Raw genomic sequence first — 26,328 nt, forward strand, 5'->3', positions numbered from 1 at the left:
TATAATTATACCTTGTGGTGTCCAGATGTACACACTAAAAGTCCTCAAGGCTGGGGGTTGTGCTGAGGGTGTAGGGAGAGTTCGAAGGTACCTTTTTTCAAATTTATGCTCATATCTCGAATAGCATTATAATTACTTCGGACAAAAGTTTTAACATAAAATTTCCTAATGCCCGGTAATTTCCCGTAAGGCTCGGTAAAATGGCGCTAGTTTTTTATATTTAAAAAAATTAACACATATCAGTGAAAGAATAATAATCCAAGTCAAATAGCGTTCTGAAAGTTTTAATCATGTATCGAAGGATGGCAGTAAATTTACTGTGGCTACAAAGTTTTCTTTGACAGTCCACCTCTATTTCATATTCTCTTTGCTAATTTTGCTAATATGTATTGAAATTTCGTCGTATATTTTTAATAATCCAATTATTTAAATGTTATATTTATTTCAAATTCTCTTTGATATAAGTAGGACCTTGGGCCTTAGGAGGATAAGTTGTTTATTTATTTTTAAATTTAACTTGTATGTTTTATGGTATTGAATCATCAATTTTACCTTTATCAGAGTCATGGATTCAAAACTGTCGGTGGCCACTAGAGATGTGAGGGCCGTGTTCAGGGTCTCTACTAATTGTTCTGCCGCTCTCAATCTGAAAATAAATATATTTTCCTTATTATAAGGGCAATCTTACACAAATCGATCTAGTCCCAAAGCAAGCTCAATAAGACTTGTAACGTGGGTACTAGATAACTATAAAAAGAATACATAAAGCCTGACCAGCTATATATGATCACGCGCCATATTGCGGAATTTCATTGGAACTAAATTTTTCACACTAAACTGAACTGTCACCCTATACATGAGAATAAAAGCGCCCTCTTGACAATGATCATATATTTCTGGTCGAGCTTTACTTATGTACGTAAACATTGATAACTCAGGAACAAATGTCGCAACACATCCGAAGGCAATGCCACTTATATATTATTAGTTTATAAATCTTAGTGGGAATTGTCTCAGGATATAGGTTGCACTTATAATGTAAAACCCAATATCCTCTTTTCTGTATCATCTATCTGCCTATATCTGTTTTTTCCCCAATAAAGAAAATAAAATAAAATACAACCCCGTAATAGCAAAAAAAAAAACACTGTTCACGCCGCTTCGCTGAGTTTGCGGATTAATTTATGTCTATTCTAATTAGTACCTTATTTCCACTACACAAATCACATATTTGCATTGTATCGAGCCTTCTAACATTCTTAGACTCTTCTCTTTCCGGAGAGACTATACGATAAATGGAGAATTTAACATCCAACCCATCATAAAAGAAGCATTTTATTTCCTATACAACGTCGGTGGCAAACAAGCATACGGCCCACCATGGTAAGCAGGCGCCGTAGCTATAGACGTGCCGTTCTCGAGCATGGGCGCCGCCAGGATTACTTTCAGGGAGGTGCATAATAAATGGAATAGAAGAATTGATGCAGAAATTTATTTTTCTTGTGTAATATAGTTCCGAGTTATGCTATCAAAATCATTGCAGATTTATATTGGTCTAACTTTAATGCTGGTGCAGACGCATAAAAAAACATGTATTTTTTTTTATATATTTTTCTTACCTGCCAGGGGGGTGCAAGTGCACCCCCTTGCACCCTGCTGCCGGCGCCCATGTTCTCGAGAACGTTCTCAGTTCTGTATGGGGAATGCTGTGAATGTTCTGTTGTGCGAGTTTGATTTCCCCACTACCTAAAGGTTGTCTGGAAGAGATCGCTCTGTAGCGATAAGGTTGCTGTTGTTTGCCTCTATCTTCATGTATTATATGTGTTTCCATGTACATTTCTGAGGATTTGTATTGTAACATTCCCTATAGTAACCGGAGAACATTCTCGAGAACGGCACAACCTACACACGTTGTTATAGTCGTTAGATTTGTAATTGGCCCCCCAACGGCTTATCCTTTGTCTATTGTTAACTAAAATGGCGCGTGTGCGCAAAAAAAGGGTCGTATAATTCTAATTGGCACCTGAGCGCGGGCTAGTCCAATGCTCAAAAAACCAGTGTAGGTGCGCTCTCCGATAACGCGCCTTTGTTACGCATATCGATGACACATTTAGACTGGTTCGGTAGCGTTCGACTCGCCGGCACTCAGTAACCGTATCGGGACCACACAAGCACACGCAAATTATTTTTCCATTTGTTCATTTTGAATCTTATTTCAATTACCATAGGAGTTGTAATAAATAACCGGTTAAAATGACCGAGCCCTTTTTTTGCAGGTAACAATGGACAAAGGATAAGCCGATGGGGGCCAGCTACAAATCTAACTATACATGCACGTAGTCGACCCTTTAAAAACCTAGTGCTACTGTACTGTACCTCTCCCCTGTGTGGATGTCGCGCACGGCGCGTATTAACAGCGTGACGTAAGCGTGCGCGTCGCGCGGCGGGGCGAATGCCGGGCAGGCTGTAGTGCGTCCGGGGAGGAGGGCAGGCGCTGCCGGAGCTACTTGGCTGGACAAATAGTACATTTCATATTGATTTATACTGCCAACATCATCATCAGTTAAAATTACAATTATGATCGATATGAATTTACTGTAAATTATGTCAATAGCTATATAAAATTTCAATGATCAATTCAGAAATTAATACAATTGGAAATAAAGTAATTGCAATTAAAAACTGCGATAAAATAAAATTATAAACAATAATAATAAAAAAGGGCCGCTTTTTTTAATGGGACCAAGCTAGCTGCACGATATTTGCAATAACAAAGTGTGTCAATGTGTTCATTAATGTCAAATTTATACATATAATAAGTTTTTGGCAAAAATTTCATTTTTGGTACAAGCTTTTATCGCTGACTGTACTTTTCTTTCCACAGGCAACTAATACTCATCGAGCAAATTCTAAAAACCCCAAACACAATTAGTTTGCGTTGTTTTATCGAAATTTTTGAAGTTTTGCTAAGTGGGCCTTTCCATTTTGTGACTTTAAGTGTCCATCTTTGATCTGCTAGTCTCGTTATATGTCCGGCCCAAATCCACTTGAGTTTTTTGCATAACTCAGGACGTCTGTAGCCCCTGTTCTTTCTCTTATTTTCGAGTGTCTAATTTAGTGAAGTAATTGTGTGAGATTTTATAATAAACTTCCAAACCATATTACTGAGTTATCAATTAATAAATTTAAGAATCATGTAAAGCGTAAACTTATTTCTAAAGCTTATTATAGCACACAAGACTACATGAATGATAAAACAACGTGGGATTAATTGTGATTCGAAATGATTAATTATTTATTATATTTGAATAATGATGATGAAATGGATATTCCAATGCATGTATTTCCTTTGTTGTTTTTATTATATTTGTTTGACATTTAGAATTTATTCTAGAAACAATCTAGACTAGTATTTTTTATACATTTTTTTTGTATGACTATATTTTGTGAAAGTTTTAGTATTAAATTTGATCTATGAATTATATTCATTAGTATTATATATGGAATAACATTTACAACATCAATAAATTGCTCTGATAATTAGATTAAGATAATTATATGTAATACTGTCTTACTATTCATAAGTGCTTGTTGCTAGGCCTACATGAATAAAGTATATTTGAATTGAATTGAATTGAATTTTTCTATTCTTCTTATATTGAGCATGCTTCTTTCTAACCCGCGTTGGCAAGTAATGATTTTCTTTTGAGCCGTTGATGTGAATTTCCATGTTTGGCCTCCATATGTCATACATGGCAAGACGCTTGAGTTCAGGACTTTAATATTAATGGCTATTGATATGTTGCTCTTAAATATGTCTTTTAGGCTCCAGTACTAAATAATAATAATAAATAAATATTATAGAACATTATTACACAAATTGACTAAGTCCCACAGTAAGCTCAATAAGGCTTGTGTTGAGGGTACTTAGACAACGATATATATAATATATAAATATTTTATAAATACTTAAATAGATAGAAAACACCCATGACTCAGGAACAAAATATCCATGCTCATCACACGAAAAAATGCCCTTACCAGGATTTGCACCCGGAACCATCGGCTTCATAGGCAGGGTCACTACCCACGAGGCCAGACCGGTCGTCAAATGACATTTTTATGACAATATGACATTTATTTCAGTTTATATTCTAGTGTTGCCATTTACGCTTATTGCTATTTTACCAACTTTTAACAGTGTGTGACTACAACTAAAATCTAAGTGTGGCAGTGGCATTCACCCGGCCGCGTCCTGCAGCGTCCTGGTCAGGTTGATGGGCGCCGGCGGGAATGGCGCGCGCACCAGGATGGCGCGCACGTGCCAGTAGATGGCGCCCAGGCGGCGCCCGCGGCGGCGCGCCAGCAGCGCCAGCTGGTTGTACGGCTGGCCGGAGTGGGGGGAGACCACCAACGCGTGCCTTGGACAATAGTGTGTTTGCTACTCAATATGTATAAAATAAATTGTTAGGTATTAATTTACTATACAATTTATAAAATAGAAATTGTGTCTGAAAATAACTTCTGTCTACGTTTTTCTAGTAATATATTTTTTTATTTTATTTATTTAGAAACAAACAGTCATACACAATTTTTGATCAAAACTTATAGACAAAAAATAGACCTATAGTTTCATATGTAGAAATAAAATAAAAACAGGTCCGTGGCTATTACAAAAAACAAAAATACTTAAATCTGTATTTTATAATAACAAATACTTGAAATATGTAAATCAGTGATTTGATACGTCTGCAGAAAATAAGTTACATATACGTCGTAGTTTCGTAGTAAATTAAATTTAAGCAAATAACAAATTCCAGTTATAATCAATATTTAAATGCATTCTTAAGTTGTGTTAGTGAACAGTTAAAAATGTCTAAATCATTAAGTTTTTGATTCTCATTAAAAAGTTTACATGCGCGTTCGATAAATACATTCCCACCGTAACCAGTCCTGCTGAATGGAATAAAAAATAAGTTTCTTTAACGACAACAGCGCTCACGTCTTCGCGGAACTCTAAAACAGATTTTATGTAAATGAATAGGGGCTTCTAATTGTGAATGGAATATTCTGGTGCTTTATTTCATTTCAAGAATGGTGTAACTTATTTTAAACACAGTGAACATCCCTACACATAACGTTGTTAAGGGGCTGTCAACACCCAATGTCCTTGAAATTGATGTTACTTAAACAGTTTTTTAAGAAAGACCATTTGTTTTAGTCAAGTAAGTAAAATATATGTTCATATTAATTATATTTCAAAGACCGTGGTTGTACTCGATACATGTTTGAACGAAATCGGCTGGATAGAATATAATTGCAAAGATTGGTCTTAAAATCACAATTAAACGGTTCTATGTTTTTATTGTTTTGACTTATGGGTCCGCAATTAAAATCACAATTTCAAAACATTTATATCTAAACCGCTAACGAGTAAAATATTACACTAATAATCCACTTTATTATTCCCTTGCCCAGGCCCAGTAACATGCGACAGTGCTATCTCATTTACTCCGATACAAATAGACAGTGTGCGCGCTTTAGGTATTGACAGCCTCTTAACATATTATTGCACGTGCCTGTGTAAAATAGTGCGTGTTATTTAACTTAATGTTAAATATTAAGATGTTGCTATATGTGAGATCCTATAATTGGCTCTGTGCCACTATTTATGTTGTTATCAGCATAGTTATAGCTGTTGGTTCTCCATGTAAAATAAATAATAATTGTACAGTCAGCATCAAAATTAGCGGATGAAACAACGCGCCAAAAGTATCTGATATTCCGGATAACTTTTCCAAATAGAGATAAATTGTTAAAATTTGCGCTCAAAAGAATGTCTTTTACAGTCTTAGTTATTTTGTATTAAAGACATCACTTTTAAGTAAGCTGTTACAGAATGGTAGATACTTATGAAACGTTATTTGATCCGCTACTTTTGATGCTGACTGTACATTATGCAACGAGGGGGGTAAGTGAAATAATGTACGAGAGTCTATTCACGACAGCCGCAGGCTGGAGTGAATTAAAGACTCGAGTAACAATATTCTTACCCCCGGACTTACACACAATGTTTTTCATCACACTTGCTCGAAAGAGATTTTATTTCATGCAGGTGTACTGAAGGACAAATTCCTATTTTGTTCCCACGGGAGTTATGGATTGTGAAAAAAAGTTATAACTCCCTAGGGAGTTATACATTTTCCATACAAATCAAGTGGCAGAAATGTGTTTTAATTCGTAGTATAACAAAATAGGAATTTGTCCTTCAGTACACCTGCATGAAATAAAATCTCTTTCGAGCAAGTGTGATGCCGGTTCCTGCCGGTGAGTAAGGTTGCCAGAGCTCAACGAGGGGGGTGGGGTTAGGGTCGGCAACGCGCATGTAACTCCTCTGGAGTTGCAGGTGTACATAGGCTACGGAGACTGCTTAACATCAGGCAGGCCGTATGCTTGTTTGCCACCGACGTAGTATAAAAAAAAAAATCTAAAGTATACTGACCTGTAAAAAGTATAAGCCACCCTAGGCTGCTGCCTGTACCGTGCCAGGTCACCTAGATGCACTAGGCAGTGTTGGCATATGTAGCGCGCCGCTGCGGGGGGAGGGAGCTTGGGACCCGCGGGGGCGGGGGCGGGGCTCCAGCCCTCCACCCAGCCCAGAAGGGAGGCCCGACGTCTGGGGCAAAAGATACCTCTTAAACTAATTGTGTACTAGACACATGTTGAATAATATAATAGTACCTGGGCGACCGAGCTTTGCTCGGTTATAACTATTTATTGCAATACGGTGGTGTATAGGTGATAATCTACATAAACTTAAAAAATAAAATGTGAACTGACAATTATTATTATTTACAATCGATTTTAACCTTACAGCACTTGTCACAGAGTAACGCCATCTATTGTCAATTTCTCTTATTACATAGCTAATTTTTTACTAAATTAAACTTGTCTAAAACAATAAAAATTAAAAATTATATATAAACTTGAACATATAAAAAAAAAAACAAAAGTTAGTCACCGGGCGAGATTCGAACCTGTAACACTCGATTCTAGCTGTCCGCGTGTTAACCCGCTGGACCAGACGGACAGTGGCCGGTAACACGAAATTAGCGACCATATTCTGCGTCGAAAGAAAAACGCATGAAAACTCGAAAACACGCGTTTTCCCAAACATAAGACTAATCTAGATCGATTGTTTACCCCCAAAAACCCCCATATACCAAATTTCAGCGAAATCGTTAGAGCCGTTTCCGAGATCACAGAAATATATATATACACTATATTTTGATGACCGGTCTGGCCTAGTGGGTAGTGACCCTGCCTACGAAGCTTATGGTTCCGGGTTCAAATCCTGGTAAGGGCATTGATTCGTGTGATGAGCATGGATATTTGTTCCTGAGTCATGGGTGTTTTCTATGTATTTAAGTATTTATAAATATTTATATATTATATATATCGTTGTCTAAGTACCCTCAACACAAGCCTTATTGAGCTTACTGTGGGGCTTAGTCAATTTGTGTAATAAAAGTCCTATAATATTTATTATTATTATTATACAAGAATTGCTCGTTTAAAGGTATAAGATTAGCTAAATGGGTAGAAAATGAGCCATCCATTATAAAAAAGTCCAAGCCTCTAATGTCTCAAAAAAAATATTTTTTTAACTTTCAAAAACAAAAAAGAAAATGGTACCATTGGATTTCTTACAACTTCTTCCTCCTGCCCTTATCCCACGTTATGTGGGGTCGTCACAACATGTTCTTCTCTTCCATTCTCCTCTATCTTTCGTCACCTCAGCACTCACTCCTTTCTTTCTCATATCCTCTTTCACACAATCCATCCATAACTATACCCATAAACGCAATATTTCAGAGTCAAAATGACAATTTCCTTGATCTTCCATACATTTAGGACAGACTTATGTAATGTGACGACACATTACAATATCATTTTATTAGAGGCGTTTCACTCGTCGACTTTAACTCTCATTTCTGACCTTTGTGTTGCTTAAATGCCATAAGTTCTATAGACATTTGATCCTCAGGAAAATCAAGATCGTTTGACATTATTTACAAAAAACCGGCCAAGAGCATGTCGGGCCACGCTCAGTGTAGGGTTCCGTAGTTACTCTTCCGTCACAATAAGCTATACTGGAGCTTAAAGTATAGTAAATTGTTAACCAAGGGATGAAACGGTACCTTTCACGCGAGTTAAACAAATAGGCAAATTTGCATAATCAGTCCCTAATTAAAGTAAGTCTTTTTACTATGAAGGGGAAACTTTTTGCGATAACTCAAAAACAGCTAAACTGATGATGTCCGCTATAGTTTTCATTTAATGTCTTTCTTAAGCTCTACTTCCACGATATTTTCATTTTTTTTGGACCTATGGTTCAAAAGTTAGAGGGGGGGGGGGGGACACAATTATTTTCTTTCGGAGCGATTATCTCCGAATATATTCACTTTATCAAAAAATGTTTGTTAAAGACCCCTATTAGTTTTGAAAAACCTTTCCAACAATACCCCACACAGTAGGGTTGAAGCAAAAAAAAAAATCATTCCCACTTTACGTGTAGGGGAGGTACCCTCAAAAAAATTAAATTTTTAGATTTTATTGTACGACTTTGTCGGCTTTATTGATTTACATATCCATGCCGAATTTCAGCTTTCTAGCACTAACGACCACGGAGCAAAGCCTCGGACAGACAGACAGACAGACAGACAGACGGACATGGCGAAACTATAAGGGTTCCTAGTTGACTACGGAACCCTAAAAACTGTCAAGTAGCCAATTCTACTGATGTCACTCACGTGTTTTTAGTCACTCGCGCGACATGTTTCGGAGAGTCCAGGTCTCCTGCGTGCGACGCGGCGCGCAGCAGTACGCGAAGCACGGCCGTCGTGAACGCTGCTCGCACTGTTAGTGCTTCAGAAAGGAGACCTAAGCTCTCCGAAACATGTCGCGCGAGTGACTAATGACACGTGTGTGTAATCCATAGAGATAGTTTAATATTAGTATGTCTCACGACAATTTAAATTCGAAAAGAGACCTCTCAACATCAACATTTATTCACCAAATAGGCCACAAGGGCACTTTTACACGTCAACATGGAATTTACATACAAGCAATAAGAATAAATAAATAATAAATAAATATTATAGGACATTATTACACAAATTGACTAAGTCCCACAGTAAGCTCAATAAGGCTTGTGTTGAGGGTACTTAGACAACGATATATATAATATATAAATATTTATAAATACTTAAATACATAGAAAACACCCATGACCCAGGAACAAATATCCATGCTCATCACACGAATAAATGCCCTTACCAGGATTTGAACCCGGGACCATCAGCTTCGTAGGCAGGGTCACTACCCACTAGGCCAAACCGGTCGTCAAACAACCGCAAGAAGCGCATCAACAATTATAAAATACAATTAACTCAAAATATTAATGCAAACTAAAGTATTATTATTACTTAGAGATGTATAAAGTCTCTAAAAAAACAAAAAAATTAATATAATAATAGTAAAAAAGATTGGTAGGTCCAGTTTAAAACCAGTGATTACCTGAAAGGTACAGTCAAGTGCAAAAATATGAATCGAAATAATTGTCTCATAAATATGGTACTACGCTCTTATTACACTGGAATAAGATGCTATGGGACATATTTTTGAGTAAGATGTGTACACCCATATTTTTACACTTGACTGTAGGTCCAGTTTAAAAGCATTGCATACCTAAATGGTAGGTCCAGTTTAAAAGCAGTGCATATCTGGTGCAACAGACACAGGTAGAAGCCGGCGGCGGCTTGCAGCACCCACGACAGCATGGCGGCGCCCTCGCTCCGGAGCGGGCTCTGCGAACAGACATTGATTGTCAAGATCCGTACGATATAACTTGTGTAGCGTTGAAAAAACCTGAAAAATACGGGAATAATTCCAAACGACTCGTTTTTTACAAGTTTCTTTCGAAAAAAAACAATGCAAATTTCAGTTACAATACTTCCGAAAAAAAAAACGAACAAAGCTGAAAAAACAAGTTTTCTTGATGCTACTGCATTTTTCCATATGAATTTAAACAAGAAGGTTAAGGTTGAACGTCTAATGTGTTAGTTTCTGGCATTTTATTTCACACTGTCATCACTCATCAGTGGCATTCTGTATTTAATTTTCCTGAGTAATACAAATAAATTGAAACTTGGTAAAATTCCCGTAAAAACATTTGAATTTCTCCGGAATTTACATCCCTAAACTTATGACATGTATACAAGCATGGCCCGGTACATTAGAGATAGTTTATTATTCAAGTAGGCATATTACAATGCGCTTATGAACGTCAAATAAAGCTACACCGGCTCTAACCCTACACCTTTGACCCGAGAAGATTTAAATCCGTCCTGAATTGTAGAAGTCCCAATATGGAACCGGCAAGAACATCTCTTCAAAACATTATTTCTTATAACACGCATTAAATAAAAAAATACAATTGAAATTGATGATACAATTAAAAAAATACAATTGAAACATGATATAACATACAGTAGGTCTTATAGAAAATTGATGATGGAGGTTAGAGGTAAGGAGAACAATCTCTTATGGAAGAACTGTTGCTAAAGTGTCTGGACACAGCTGTAAATAATAGTTTGAAATATCTTCGGTGGCGCTAGGGTAGCAGAAGGACATGACATGAACTAAGACGTTATAGGGACCGTGCGCGTTGGAGGGTCTGCCATCTTGTGGCCTGAATCGGAACCATAAACATGTAAATTTACACGTTACGTGTTTTCTTGTGCATAGTAAGTGCTGCCATCTTGTTGCCTGAATCGGAACAATAAACATCACATTTACGCATCGCGCCAAAAATCTGACGGGTCCTGTGCTGCCTCCTACAGTTCATTGACGGAGTGAAGTGCGCTGTCAGTGATTTGAATTTTTCTACGTCAAAAATTTGTTCGCGATGTATTGTGGCGCCACCTATTTAAGATGTCTTGATGGACACTTCATACACATAGATTGTTCTCCTTACTTCTACCCTCCATAGCAGCGTGACAAATTTTCCGTCAACGCATGACTTGTACACGTATAGTCAACCAATTCAATTCCAAGGCCACTATTTACATTTACACTTTTGAAAGCATTATGTCATAAACACAAACATCGCTCAAACGCCAAGCTCCCGGGCGCGAGGGAGCTAATGTAAACCTTATTCGAAAGTGTGAAGTATGGAAGGTAGAGGCAAGGAACAAAATCTTCATATACCAAAAAGTGTCCGACAAAAAACCATAAATAGATGGCGCTACAATACCTAGAACACTTGAGAAAAAAATCTAATCATAGACAGCGCACTTCACTCCGTCAATAACGCCTAGGTTCTTAGTTACTTTAGCGCTACTCTGGAGAGATTTGGAACTATTATTTATAGCTGACAGCTGGACTCTTTTGCAACAATTCTGGCTAAGGAGTTTCTGTTCCTTGCCTTTACCTTCCATAGTGTGAAGGTTACTTTGACAGCGTCCGCCATAACACCTATAGTTGTCCTTGGCGCTGTGGGCACTAGTAACGACGACTTTAGGTGTTCTTGGCGTTTAAAAGGTTAAAATTAACATGTGCTTGTTATTTTTTTATTTTCCAAATTCAAAATTATGCTTGTTATAATTTTAACCGTGCTCGTGTAATATCATCCCTCGATATCGTTCTCGATCTTACTTATTGAATGTCTATAGAATTCAACTTATTAATTTCAAAATACCTAATTATTGTACGTTTTTTCGGAGCAAATTTTGTATTAGCTAGAAGTGGAACCTGTTATTTATATATTTTATCTTATTGTATTATTATGTGCTTTATTTTTCCCAATAATTAAATAAATAATACGTGTACATTAATCATCGTTATACCTTTCTATCTTTAGAAATCGACTGCAGAGCCTCAATCTGCTGCTTGAAGCCAACGTTCCAAAGGTCCTGCTCGACTTTTTTATCCAGGGCATAGTCCAGGTCCAGGACCAGAACTTTTTGGTAGATCTGGAATTAAAATCACACTTTAGTCTACTGTTATATACTAAAAATACTAAAACTTAACTAAACTTAAAGAATTCTGTAATATAAAAAAAAAAATTGGCAAAAAATTCGTTTTTGGTACAAGCTTTTATCGCTGACTGTACCTTTCTTTCCACAGGCACAAATCTAAAAACCCCAAACATATTTAGGTTGAGTTGTTTTATCACAGAGTTCCCATGGCCACCTCCCGTCTCCATCATCAGATCAGCTCGATGGAACCTACCATAATATTGAATGATCATCTGACATACATAAGTATGCAAAATTGCATCTCATTCGGAAATCAGGAATAGGTCAGATTTAGCTTCAAAGATTTGACCCACACAAACATTATTATTATTACATACACATACATACTAACAGGGCAAATTTAATGAAGGCTTGTAAAAATAAAAAAAATCATTAAGTACCTCGTTTTTTACAAGTTGCAATTTCACCACTTTATTTTTTCTTAATGGCTTCTCTTATCGAAAGCATTTTTAAACATTCGCATATTTTCCCAATTTATTTATTTTTCTAACTACATCATATTATTGTCTCGGAGATACAATATGACAAGGCACAGAAATCAAGTTCCTTCAGCATACTTCGAGGATTAAATTGTAAAATGATGAAGGTGACTGAAAAGCCCTTGAACTTTTTCTAGCAAAAATGGGTTGGGCGAATAAAATGGGGGCAATCTTACACAAATCGACCTTGCCCCAAACTAAGCGAAGCTTGTACTATGGGTACGAGGCGACGATAAATACATACATACTCGTACATATAAAACATCCATGACTCAGGAACAAATGTCTGTGCTTATTACACAAACAAATGCCTTTACCGGGAATTGAATCCGGGACAACACCATATGCAACATTTAATTACTTTTATATAAAAACAAAAAATATATTATAATTTTTTACCTGGCCCTAATGTATATACCTTTTGAAGCTGTTGCTGCAGCGACCAAAGATTGCGCTCCTGCAGCATGGATGTCTCACTTTTGAATTTCAAAATGTTTTGCTTCAGCTCCTCCGCCTCCCTGAGAACGGACATAAGTGGATGGATCAACTACAGTTCGTGACATCCACGATGACGCGCAGATTTGTCAAATCTAACCTTTAATATTACACAACACGAGTCAAGGCAAGCGTCTTCGTGAATGACACGATCTATAATTCTTGTTTTTATTCTGTCCACTTGACTTGGATGCAGATTGCTTGGGCAGAATTCCAGTGTTGCGACACTGTAGGGGACATAGTGAGTTCGTGCTGTTTATCGTTGGGTGCCCGCCTACGACAGCGCAAGACAACCCCTAAACCGGTTAACTCATCGCGCGCAGCGAGCGACAGTACGCGGCGCGCAGTTGTCGTGACCGCTCTTCATACACTGTTAGTCCACCCAGTGACAGTCCACGGAGACCCAAGATCTCCGAGACATGTCGCGCGAGTGATTAAAAATATTGAGTTAGTGTAAGGCCTGAGTGGACGCTCGAGTTGTGCGTGCAGCGCGGCGTGCGGCGTGCATGTTAAACAAATGCAAACGTATAGGAGCGGCCTTAGTGCGCGCTCCTCACAGCACTTACGAGCCCGAACTACTTAAACCTTATTTAGCATAGTGTTAGTATGACTCACGACGGTTTAATTTCGACTTCGGATCTTCTACAATAGTGAGACAGCTTCCTGTGTAGTAGTGATGGTCCATTAAGGAAATGGATAATAACTACCACAAAAATGCATGTCTGGTAAAAAATAAATGAAAATAAAAAATTACTCCAATACTTATATTAATACTGATAAGTTTTTGGCAAAAATTTCATTTTTGGTACAAGCTTTTATCACTGACTGTACTTTTCTTTCTACAGGTAATTAATACTCATTGATACAATATTTAAAACCAGAGTTTCACAGAGAATCACAGAGTTCATATGCTCGAGTATCGCAGATCAGCTAGATGGTACCATAACATTGCATTGAAACCCAACTTATTTTACAAATTTCCTGTTTCGTCAGAAACCGGAAAGTAGGTCAAATTTATCTTGCAAGATTTGACCCGTTACATAGTTACATACTTGTAGATGATGTAGTAAACTCCATATAACATCGCTTGATATAACGATCCACTCCCTATAACGTCGACATTTGTTGGGTATAGTTGGTTTACTTTAGTATTCATTTCTCTCTATATAATGAAAACACATTGAAAAATGCCCGGTTGCTTGATTGTCGCTATATAGTTTCCACTGTATTTTTATTTGCTAACCTTACCGGGTACCATGACATCTACATGTACATCTTCATTATGCCACTCGTTCAATCTAGAGCAAATAATGAACATGGCGCCATTCGCACTGCAGCAAGCAGAATGCGCCAAAGATGCATTCGTTTACAAAATTACTATTAGTCGCTATTGCATATTATTACAAGTTTGATATTAAAGGAAAAAGTTGCACATCCGGCAGTTGGAGTATCGCTTGCAGACTTATCTAAAAAATTGGCTAATTACTAGTGCTACAATATGGGATATTACTTAAAACTCTGCGTAGAAAATGTAATTAGCCCATACTGACCTACCACGAAACAAAAATCGAAACTTCGCCATTTGCATCTCTATCACTCTTGCATATTCAAGCAAAAGAGATCAAGATAAATTTCGCCATAAGCTTCTCAATCGAAATCTTCTCAAAAAAGTGTTTAAGGCATAGTATATGTACAGTCAACCAATTTGAATCCTAGGCCACTATAGAACCTTGTCGCTTTAACTACTCTATACATGACATGCATCACTCAATAAGCACTGTCGTAGAAGTCATTATGACATGGTTATATAGTGGCCTAGGAATCAAATTGGTTATGGTACGTTACGGTTTACGATGTGCTAGTGCTGTACTCTGGCGGCAGAACTTTCCAGTAATACCCATGCATTGCACATTTCTCTTATAATGGGTTGATTTCGTAGGCTTTTCTTGCACTTTATTTATGGGAATGACTGAAATACCTGGAGTATCTAAAAAATCTTTTCAGATTGCAACCTTGAAGACAAAAGTGATATTTAGCTTGAACTGTATGCAACGTATTAGAAATTACTAATGGATAGTTAAAATACAAGTAAGGGAGGGTTCTAGTACTTTTCAAAACATTTTAATGATAATAACATTAAAGTCGCGATGCAGATGTGTACTTATATTGCTAAATTTAAGCGTTTTGTGCGAATGTAAGCTAGAAATCGTCCAGAAACTTAGGTTACAAAGTGAATGTAAAAGTATATCGATACATACCTCAACATCTGTACAGCGGCGTTGAGAACCATAATTGTGGAGGCTAGAAGCCTCAAAATGTATCACTGCATCAAAAAATAAAACGAATATATAACGCGGAACGGTTAAGGTAAAAAAATGTTATCTAAAAACAATCGACTTCCATGCATTTACGTCAAAAGTGTCTGTCAGATGTTTTTTTTTATTTTATTTTAACAATTATGGCCCGGATTCAAGTCTTTTAGCCATCAATCAGATGGAGCTAGAGGCGTTTTACACGAGATTAAACGTAAGCGTGATTAAATATAACTTTTTCATGTGTGATAATAAAGTTTTTCACAGCAAGTGTAATTAAATTGATTATAAAATAAACTTAAGATATATAATGAACAAATATATTTATACGTAATTATAGTTGGTCAAACCAATTTGTCAGTAAATAAGAACAATAAAAACTATACTCATCCTTTTCTTTTGGATGCTAGTACTAGTGTAAGACAAAGATAGTATGACTCCCTCTGTCTATGTTTGAAATGAGATAGCCCTTTGACAAACTATACCTACAGTTACTGCGGGGTTATTTCACGCCTGCTTATATAAAACTTGATACTATAATATAAATACTTAAAATAATTATTTTTTACAATCACGTCATGACTTATTTTTATTTGTAATGGAATATTTCAGTAAAAATATTTTACAGTACATATGGGGCTACTTTATAGCACTAGTGCGAGAAGTAGCATATTATGTTACTGTGTCGAACATTTAAAGGGCCATATGTACTGTAAAACGTTGTACGATACAAGTGCGAAAAATAGGAAATTCGAAACGAGTGGCGATAAATTAAAACACGACCGAAGGGAGTGTTTTAAATCGACACGAGTAATGTACTATTAAAAATCACCAACAAATTATTACTTATAACAGCAACAAATTGCAAACTAAAATTAATGATGGTTTTATAAAGTAAATTATTAGTTTGGCTACTCGACAACAGATGGCGTTAGTCAACAACTGTCTAAGAAAGGACAATGGGCACTTTTGTATGGGGAGTGTCCCATGGATGTATACTGTTGAGACATATGTCGTTTTAAAGCTCTTAATGGTAGTATTATTTTATTGTATGGCACCAACCTTGGACCACTTGCAGGGACCGAGCTATATAAAAAAAGAAGTTGCGCATATAAGCAGTTATATTTCCTTATACGCGGGATATAAAAAGTTTTAGCGTATTTTATTCGAAAGAATATAAAAAATGCTTTATGTTTTTTGTATCAACACCAATGATAAAGTATTTAAAGGGACACAATGTACAGTTTTAAAAAATCGTCATTCTAAAAATTACTTGATACGCAGCGAAATAAGAGTGTATACAAATGCCATGTATATCATGTGAAAAGTATTTTTATAAGCTATTTTTCGTATAATATAACTGGGGTCAAATCGTTGCAGGGACCAAAATAAAACCATTTAATGAGTTAATTAATTGTAGTTAATTACGCCTTAACTTTTCTACTCAACGCCAGATGTCGCTCTAAAGCAAAATTCTACTTGACGTAAAACATTTATACATAGCGGTAATCTCGTCAGTCTTACTCCATCATTTTAAAAAGTATAGACTAGTTTATGGATTTCTAAAGTTATGTCAAGATGACTCTGAATGTAATATTGTCAACAATAATTGTCAAAACGCGCAATTTAAAATATTCAACATTGTAATTACAAAATAGTATATTTCTAATACGCTATAATTTTCTCCAATCGAAAGGCACTCCATTCCATTGATCTCAGAGAGTATGCTCCTTGATAATCTTCACTATTCATGGGGTAGCTAAGATAAAAGTATTATTTTTTCTCGTATAGCTGCTATATAGCGTTCGACTCCATGGAAAATAAAGGTTCCAAATTATATAAAAAATGTAGCATATATACAAAGTGCAATTTAGATAGTATTCCAGAAAAAAATGCGCCAATGTAAATGCTGAAAAGTTTCCTATCGTATTGTCGAACAAATTCATATCTACTTCTGATCTACGCGACCTTAGAAGTTTGGATTGTCCTACCTAATCATTTTACATTTTATTGTTTTCAGAACAAGAATTATTTTACTTCCCACTGTCTATGTAGGGGGACTTAGAGCGGATTCATACTTTACTATACGTGTCGTGTCGAATGATAGTCCCTATGTCAGTTTTTCCAATTCTATTTTGCGTAGGATAAGTTTAAAAAATAATTAAAAATATGTGTTACCGTATTTTTATTCGTGAAATGTTACCTATATTTCTAAGTTAATGATTGTACTATACTTTGTATAGCGCTGGTGGCCTAGCGGTAAGAGCGTGCGACTTGCAATCCGGAGGTCGCGGGTTCAAACCCGGCTCGTACCAATGAGTTTTTCGGAACTTATGTACGAAATATTATTTGATATTTACCAGTCGCTTTTCGGTGAAGGAAAACATCGTGAGGAAACCGGACTAATCCCAACAAGGCCTAGTTTACCCTCTGGGTTGGGAGGTCAAATGGCAGTCGCTTTCGTAAAAACTAGTGCCTACGCCAAATCTTGGGATTAGTTGTCAAGCGGACCCCAGGCTCCCTTGGGCCGTGGCAAAATGCCGGGACAACGCGAGGAAGGAGACTATACTTCCAAAAATATGTCTGACAAACATTTTACATGAAAGCCATTTTTCCACGTAAAAATGAACTGTTATAGGGACCATCTTTTGAATTTATGATAATTTATTCATATTTTAATGTACTCGGGTAATATTGCAGGCATTATATCAGCACCAAATAAATGCTGTGAACCAGATATATAAAATGTTTTAAGTGGCGAATAACGTTTCCAAATCGCATTTTCTTTTGACATATCTTTCTTTTTTCTTTTTTTTTGCTCTTTTTTTCACTACCGGTTTGGCCTAGTAAGTCGATGATCCTGGGTTTGAATCCCGGTAAGGGCATTTATTTGTGTGATGAGCACAGATATTTGTTCCTGAGTCATAGATGTTTTCTATGTATTTAAGTATTTGTATATTATATATTATTATGTCGTTGTATGAGTACCCACAAAACAAGCCTTCTCGGCTTGCCGTGGGACTCAGTCAATTTGTGTAAGAATGTCCCTATAATATTTATTTATTGTTATTATTATTGTATGTCCGGTAACAGAACTCCCCAGGAGCACTCACCCGAGTGCTCCTGGGGAGTCCTGCAGACCGTGTCTGTGTAAGGTCGCTACTCCCCAACTTATTATAATTGTTATTACTTTCAGCATTTTTAAGTTGTTCATCGGACACTGAGGCCATTGAAGTTGTGGCGATCACGTCGGGGTCACCAATATAGGGTGCCTACCGGGCGTTGAATAACAAGTCCGTTGTAGACACACTATGTTTAATTTTAAAGTTTAAGGATAGTTACAAGAGTGAAGAAGCACAGGCACAAGAGCATAGAAAGCACAGATTACAGTCAGAAGGAAAGAAACACGAAAGAAAGCGAAATAACGTAAAATTAGGCGTAAGCACTGTACTCGCGTATGTAGCGGATTGATAAGCAGTGCGATCTCATCCGCGACGGCGAATGCATGTCTCTCCGCATCAAAATGGAAATGGAGTACCTAGGTACTGTTTCAAATAAATGGGTGGTAAGTACATTTGGTGAAGTGAAACTGCTGATGTTGATCAGAAACGGAACTCTTCCACGCGCGTGATTTGTCTTCTTTGTTAAGTTTGTAGCGAGTAAGTTTCAAGTACCAAGGTTTTTAGGAACCTTTGTGTCAAGGTAAAGGTCTGACGATGGGTTCCATGAGGAAGCGAGGGAACACCTCAAATCTTATAGGCATATAGTCATTTTGGATTTTCATCAATACCTTAAGCTTTTTCATTCCCACTAGTGGCATTTAATGAAGTGGAACTACTGATGTTGACCAAAACGGAACTCTTGAACGCGCGAGATTTTTCTTCTTTGTTTTTTTTATGATATAAGAGGCAAACGAGCAGACGTCACACCTGATGGTAAGCGATTACCGCCGCCCATGGACACCTGCTAAACCATAGGGGTTGTAAGTTCGGTGCTGGCCTTTAAGATTGGAATACGCTGTTTTCTTAAAGTTTTAAATGTCGTATTGGTCCGGAAATACCGCAGGCGACAGATCATTTCATTTTAGCTGTATGAGGCAGGAAGTTTCTAGAGAAATGCACAGTTGAGGACTGCCAACCATCTAAGTGGTGAAAATAAAAATGTTGTAGCGTAGAGCGCTGACGAAAAGAGGCGGCAAGGATTAATCCGAGCAATTGGATGGAACACTCGCCGTAATAGATTTGTCCTGATAAGTTTGTAGAAAGTAAGGTTTTTAAGAAACATCTGTGTCTAGATCCAGGTCTGATAGATACCTCAAACCTTATAAAAATACATATAGTTTTTTTGGATTTACATCAATATCTTTAGGCGTTTTATTAAAAAAAAAGCTACATTTAATCAAGTGGAACTGCTGATGTGTTCCAGAACGGAACTTTTCAACGCACACGTTTTGTATTATTTATTAAGCTTGTAGTGAGTAAGGTTCTTAAGGTGTACTTAATACATCAATGTCCAGTTCTGATGATGGGTTTCATGAAGAATCGAGGGAATTCCTAAAATCTTTTAGGCATACATGTAATAATTTCTGGGATTTTATTTACATATCAAGCATTATTATTAAAAAAGTGTCATTTAACTAAAAGTAACAGCTGATGTTGACCAGAATGGAACTCGCCAACTCGCGCGCGATTTGTTTTATTAGTTAAGTTTGTAGCAAGTAAGTTTTAAGTATTAAGGTTACTTTTTAGGAACATTGTGTCAAGGTAAAGGTCTGATGATGGGTCCCATGAAGAATCGAGGGAATTTCTTAAATGCTATAAGCATATATGTAGTACTTATTGGATTTTCATCAACATATTATCAACTTTTATTCACAAAAGTGACATTTGATGATGTGGAACTACTGATGTTGACCAGAACGGAACTCCAACGCGTGCAATTTTTCTTCGTTAAGTTTGTAGCAAGTAAGGTTCTTAAGAAACATTTTTGACAAAGTACAATTCTGATGATGGGTTTCATGAAGAATCGAGGGAATTCCTAAAATCTTTTAGGCATACATGTAATAATTTCTAGGATTTTATTTACATATCAAGCATTATTATTTAAAAAGTGTCATTTGACTAAAAGTAACAGCTGATGTTGACCAGAATGGAACTCGCCAACTCGCGCGCGATTTGTTTTATTAGTTAAGTTTGTAGCAAGTAAGTTTTAAGTATTAAGGTTTTTAGGAACATTTATGTCAAGGTAAAGGTCTGATGATGGGTCCCATGAAGAATCGAGGGAATTTCTTAAATGCTATAGCCATATATGTAGTACTTATTGGATTTTCATCAACATATTATCAACTTTTATTCACAAAAGTGACATTTGATGATGTGGAACTACTGATGTTGACCAAAACGGAACTCCAACGCGCGCAATTTTTATTCGTTGTTAAGTTTGTAGCGAGTAAGGTTCTCAAGAAACATTTTTGTCGAAGTACAGTTCTGATGATGTGTTTCATGAGAAAGCGAGGGAACTCCTCATTCTCCTCAATTCTTATAGGCATATAGTCATTTTGGATTTTCATCAATATCTTTAGCTTTTTTTATTCACATTAGTGGCATTTGATGAAGTGGAACTAGTGATGTTGAATAAAACGGAATTCTTCAACGCGCGAGTTTTTTCCTTTTTTGTTTGTTGTGATATAAGAGGCAAACTAGCAGACGAATCAACTGATGGTAAGCAATTACCGCTGGCCATGGACATCTGTTACACCATAGGGATTGTAAGTGCGGTGCCGGCATTTAAGATAGGAATACGCTCTTTCCTTAAAGTTTTAAAGATCGTATTGGGCCGGAAATACCGCATGCGACAGATCATTTCATAGTTTAGCTGTATGAGGTAGGAAGTTTCTTGAGAAATGCACAGTTGAGGATTGCCAACCATCTAAGTGGTGAAGATATAAATGATGTAGCGTAAAGCGGTGACGGAAAGAGGCGGCAGAGATTAATCTGAACAATTCCTCGGAACTTTTAAGTTTGTAGAAAGTAAGGTTCTTAAAAAATATCTGTGCTAGACACCAGTGTCTAGTGTCTAGGTCTGATGATGGACACCTCAAACCTTATAATACATATAGTTTTTTTTTCATCAATATCTCTAGGTGTTTTATTAAAAAAAAAGTTATATTTGATCAAGTGGAACTGCTGATGTTGTCCAGAACGGAACTTTTCAACGCACGCGTTTTGTATTCTTTATTAAGCTTGTAGCGAGTAACGTTCTTAAGGAGTATTTATATCAATGTTCAGTTCTGATGATGGGTTTCATAAATAATCGAGGGAATTCCTGACATCTTATAATTTCTGAATTTTTATTTACACGAAATGCAACAGCTGATGCTGGCCAAAATGGAACTCGCCAATTCACGCGCGAAATGTTTTATTTGTTTATTTTGTAGCAAGTAAAGTTCTTGAAGACATTTGTGTCATAAGGTCTAGTTTTTTTTTTTTTTTATACCACGACGGTGGCAAGCAAGCATACGGCCCGCCTGATGGTAAGCAGTCACCGTAGCCTATGGACGCCTGCAACTCCAGAGGTGTTACATGCGCGTTGCCGACCCTTTACAAATCTGTACACTCCTTTTTTGAAGAACCTCATACTGTAGACCCTCGGGAAAACCTCGGCAGGTAGCTCATTCCACAACCGGAGCGTGCGCGGGAGGAAGTTCCTCTTAAACCGCACAGTGCGGAGGATGGGTTCCATGAGAAATCGAAGAAATTCCTCAAATCTTATAGGCAAACAATACATACAGTAATGTTTGGATTCTCGTCAACATATCAAGCATTTTTATTTAAACAAGTTAGTGATATTGACCAGAACGGAACTCTTCAACGCGCGTGATTCTTATTCTTTGTTAAGTTTGTAGCAAGCTAGGTTCTTAGGAAACATTTGTGTCAAGGTCCAGTTATGATGATGGATTCAATGAGGAATTGAGGATTTTAAATCGATTTGAATTCTCAATTGGGAGGAATTGAGGATTTTCGTCACCATATCAAGTTTTTTTTATTTGAATAAGTGACATTTGATGAAGTGAAACTGCTGATATTGAGCAAAATGGAACTCTTCAACGACAAGTATTTTACCTTAGGCGTTTTTTTATTTCGTTTATAGCATGAAAGGCTTTTAAGGAACATTTGTGTCAAGGTCCAGTTCTGATGATAGGTTCTACGAGAAACCGAAGGAGATTCTCATATTGTATAAGATAGGCATACATATAGTCATTTTAGGATTTTCATCAATATTACAAGCATTTTTACTCAATAAAGTGACATTTGATGAAGTAGAATTGCTGATGAAGAACGGAACACCTCAACGACTTCCAGATTCTTTATTTTTATTACTCTTCTTTGTTTTTCATTATTCTTAGAACAGGTATTTCTACTAAGTGAACCGAACTGCTACTATTAAAAGTAGGTAGGTAGGTTAAATAGGTTAAAACTGTAAGGATTATTATGTATAAGTAGTCTTTCTTTTAATTAAACATAGGTAAGTAATTCTATTTAAGTATAAGTATCTTTAAAAAAAACATCAATCGACTCTTATCTGTCACTAGTTCCAGTTTCAGAGTATAAAATCCGGGTACACAGCCACGGCTAGCCGGGTAGCCAGACAGTTCGAATGCGGACAAGTTATTGTGTATAAAAAATCTTATCGTCTTGCAAAAGTTATTGTCATAAATGTATAGGTTTCGAATACATGAATATAAAGTTAAAATGCTGGTAAAAGTATTAGTTTTATCATTAACCATTTTATATCCCAACAAAACTAAATGCTTTCATTACCTAATGTAGGTTACGTTAGGTAATAAATAAATAAATAAATATGTAGGGACAATCTTACACAGATTGGCCCCAAACTAATCAAAGCTTGTACTATGGGTACTAGGCGACGTTAAAGATACTTATTTAGATAAATATATATTTACGTATATACTAGTACATAGAAAACACGCATGCCTTAGGAACAAATATCTGTGTTCATCACACAAAGAAATGCCCTTACGCGATTCAAACTCGGAACCATCGGCTTCATAGGCAGGATCACTACCCACTAGGCCAAACCGGTCGGCAAAAGGTAAAGATAATTAGGTAAAGACAATGAATAATTAAACGTATTATAAATTGACACCAATATCCATCAAATAGTATAACTAGGTATGCTAAGAGCGGGCTTCAGGCCATTACGTCGCACCTTTAGAATGAAACTAATTTGACTCAAAAAGTACGACTACTTTATATATGTAGTTTGGTAGAACAGTAAGAATTCATTATATGTGTCTCTTTTCATGCGGTGAAATCCCCCCCACCCGGAAATGGTAGCGACGCCCATTTTATCTACTCTCGAGTCGACTCCAATCTGATACTAATAGTAAGTAAGTACTTAATTAGTAAGCAAATTGTAGTAGTCATCCCTTCTTGGGTAAAGGACGGAAGTATTGTAAAGATACTACTTTTTAACCGACTTCAAAAACTTTTTTTTGTATATATGTTAAGTAAGATCTTCGTCATTTCTGAACCAATATTGAAAATTAGTTATCGTTTGAAAGTGGGTATATAGTTCCAAGATGGTCCTATTTTTGACAAAACCACGAGGAATTAAGGGAACTCCCCAAATCTTATAGGCGTTTTTTAGTTTCATCAACAGACCAGGCATTGCCATTCAAAAAAGTGCTACTTGAAGAAGTGGAACTTCTGATCAGGACCAGAAAAGAACTCTTTAACGATGCGTATTTCACGCTAGACGATTTGTCTTCTTTGTTATGTTTGTAAAGAAGCTACTTGCTTAACGAGGTTTAATGAATATTTGTGTAAAGGTCTAGCTTACATCGTGGGTTCCATGAGGAATTGAGGCAACCTCTCAATTCTTGATGGAACGTAAAACTGTTTATTGACATAATTGTCGATAGGTATCCCATCTGCTCTAATTTACCCCACTTGACGGTACTTACATGAAAAAAAAAACTTCTCTTAAAAATAGGAAACCGACTTCAAACATAGGTATTAGAAAACAATACAAAAACTGTTATTGTATTTTCAGAAACCATACGGCAATAATGAGGATGCATCGACATAAGAAGAATCGAACATGGGCAAGATAAAGTTCAAGAAAAAAGCAAATATAATGTGTACTTGTGTGTAGTCAAAGAAAGTTGAAAAATAAAGCATAATTAATGGCCATAGAATACAGAACCGATACACGAACATTAAGACTATTAAAAATAGACATATAGGTTGATCGTACTACTCGTACTAATGTATTTCTTTTGTTCAATTATATTATTGCATTAAAGTTAGATTCTCTAGGTATATATTATTCATAGGTTCTGTATTCTATACGAATTGTTTTAGTGTAATTATTGTACTAAATACCGTTGACCGCTTGTCAACAGTATTTATTTCTACATTACTATCACAGAAGATTTTAGGCCCTACAGTAGTTTTTGAATTAGTATTTACTATGGACGAATATAGCGAAATGTGAGTTTTTACCTAAAATATCAATCTTTTGTGAACGTGGTGTAGAGTATATACCGCCTAAGACTGAAGTAGCTACGCGAGCAACGTTTTCAAAATAGAATCGTGTTCATGGTCGGCCCATGGTAAAAATAATTAGGTACCCGTAGACCCGCTGGTGAACACTGTTTATGATAACACTTAAAATAAACCCCGTGGACCCACCAGGAGAACATATTGGAGAGACTAGAGATAATACACCGCTTTAAGGGCGGTCGCACTCGGCATTGACATCTGGCGTCTAGATGGCGGGTGGACCTCAACGAATTCCAAAGAAATATTTATTAACATCCAATGACGTTCAGCTCGGACACCAGATCTTCAATCTCCTGATTCCTGTGGAGTCTCCAGGTTCCATCCTCTCCACGTGTGGGTCCTAGGATTTTTCGCGCTGCCAGACTCCGATGACTCGGGCACGTAGTCCAGATGGGTGAGGATCGTGCAGCCTGGAGGGCGTACTCTGAAGTTCCATATGGCCGAAGACCGTCTAGACGTCCTAGGTAGGTCCCGCTGGAGAGACGAAATGCAAAAAGACCTTAGCGAACTCGGCGCCGTCGACTAGATGGAAACGGTTTTGGACAGAGAAGCATGGCGGTCTTTGGTGTCGGAGGCCAAGATCCACTTCGGGTCGCTGCGCCACAGCAGTAAGTAAGTATTTATAAACATACTGTACCTTATGTGTACCTAACCCAAAACGAGATATTTAAGAAAAAGTCCACCAGCCATTCTGACGTCAGGATTGCGGTTGGACCTATGAAATCTTGCATTATACCGCACTAAAAGTATGCAGTTATATGGTACAGTCGCCATCAGATATATCGGAGTGGCCGAGGTGCTCAAAGATATCTAAACACGCACTCTAACCTCTTGACAGTTCAGATATTCGTGGGTACCTTGGCCGCTCCGATATATATGATGGTGACTGTACCTTCAGTGTACCTCTGTAAATGGAAATAGAAACCGGTGTACCTCTCCCCAAAACAAGCTAGGCTAAGCTCATGTACAATATAACTGCATACTTTTAGTGCGGTATAATGCAAGATTTCATAGGTCCACCCGCCATCCTAACGTCAGGTTGGCGGGTGGACCGTTTTGTAAAATATCTCGTTTTGGGGAAAGGTACACTGGTTTCTATTAAAGGTACACAGAAGGTACTACAATATGTTTATAAATATTTCTTTGAAATTCGCTGAGGTCCACCGCCATCCTGACGCTTACCATATATCTAAGGACCGACCTTAGGGGCAATAACGATAGTGCTAGTTCAGTTGTGTCATTCACAAATTCGAGCCAATCGTGCTGTCTAACGCAACTAGATGCGATCAATCGCGTGCGTAATGCGAACTCATCAACCAATCACGTTGTGGTACTTATGGCGTTAGACTGCACG

General features: G+C 37.0%; 1 protein-coding gene and 1 long non-coding RNA gene across 4 annotated transcripts in view; one reads left to right on the forward strand and one right to left on the reverse strand.

Moving 5' to 3' along the window:
• Positions 1-15,501, reverse strand: part of LOC133528695 (nonsense-mediated mRNA decay factor SMG7-like) — a 65,955-nt gene extending 50,454 nt beyond the window's left edge. For 2 of the 3 annotated variants that reach the window (XM_061866176.1, XM_061866169.1), the window contains exons 1-8: positions 15,334-15,501; positions 12,999-13,098; positions 11,910-12,035; positions 9,751-9,869; positions 6,503-6,676; positions 4,245-4,421; positions 2,377-2,511; positions 553-646 (exon numbers count right to left, since the gene is read on the reverse strand). In XM_061866176.1, coding sequence (XP_061722160.1) covers positions 553-646; positions 2,377-2,511; positions 4,245-4,421; positions 6,503-6,676; positions 9,751-9,869; positions 11,910-12,035; positions 12,999-13,098; positions 15,334-15,365 — 957 coding nt within the window. In that variant the 5' untranslated portion in view covers positions 15,366-15,501. The remainder of the gene's footprint in view (positions 1-552; positions 647-2,376; positions 2,512-4,244; positions 4,422-6,502; positions 6,677-9,750; positions 9,870-11,909; positions 12,036-12,998; positions 13,099-15,333) is intronic. The other variant, XM_061866184.1, reaches the window with a different exon arrangement.
• An 835-nt stretch (positions 15,502-16,336) lies between these two features.
• Positions 16,337-26,070, forward strand: LOC133529177 (uncharacterized). The gene is made up of 3 exons (XR_009801104.1): positions 16,337-17,142; positions 18,584-18,929; positions 24,463-26,070. It is a non-coding gene; the product is annotated as an uncharacterized LOC133529177 (long non-coding RNA).
• The last annotated feature ends 258 nt before the right edge of the window (positions 26,071-26,328 follow it).

This window comes from Cydia pomonella, chromosome 1 (assembly GCF_033807575.1).
Source record: "Cydia pomonella isolate Wapato2018A chromosome 1, ilCydPomo1, whole genome shotgun sequence".
Lineage (NCBI taxonomy): Eukaryota > Metazoa > Arthropoda > Insecta > Lepidoptera > Tortricidae > Cydia > Cydia pomonella.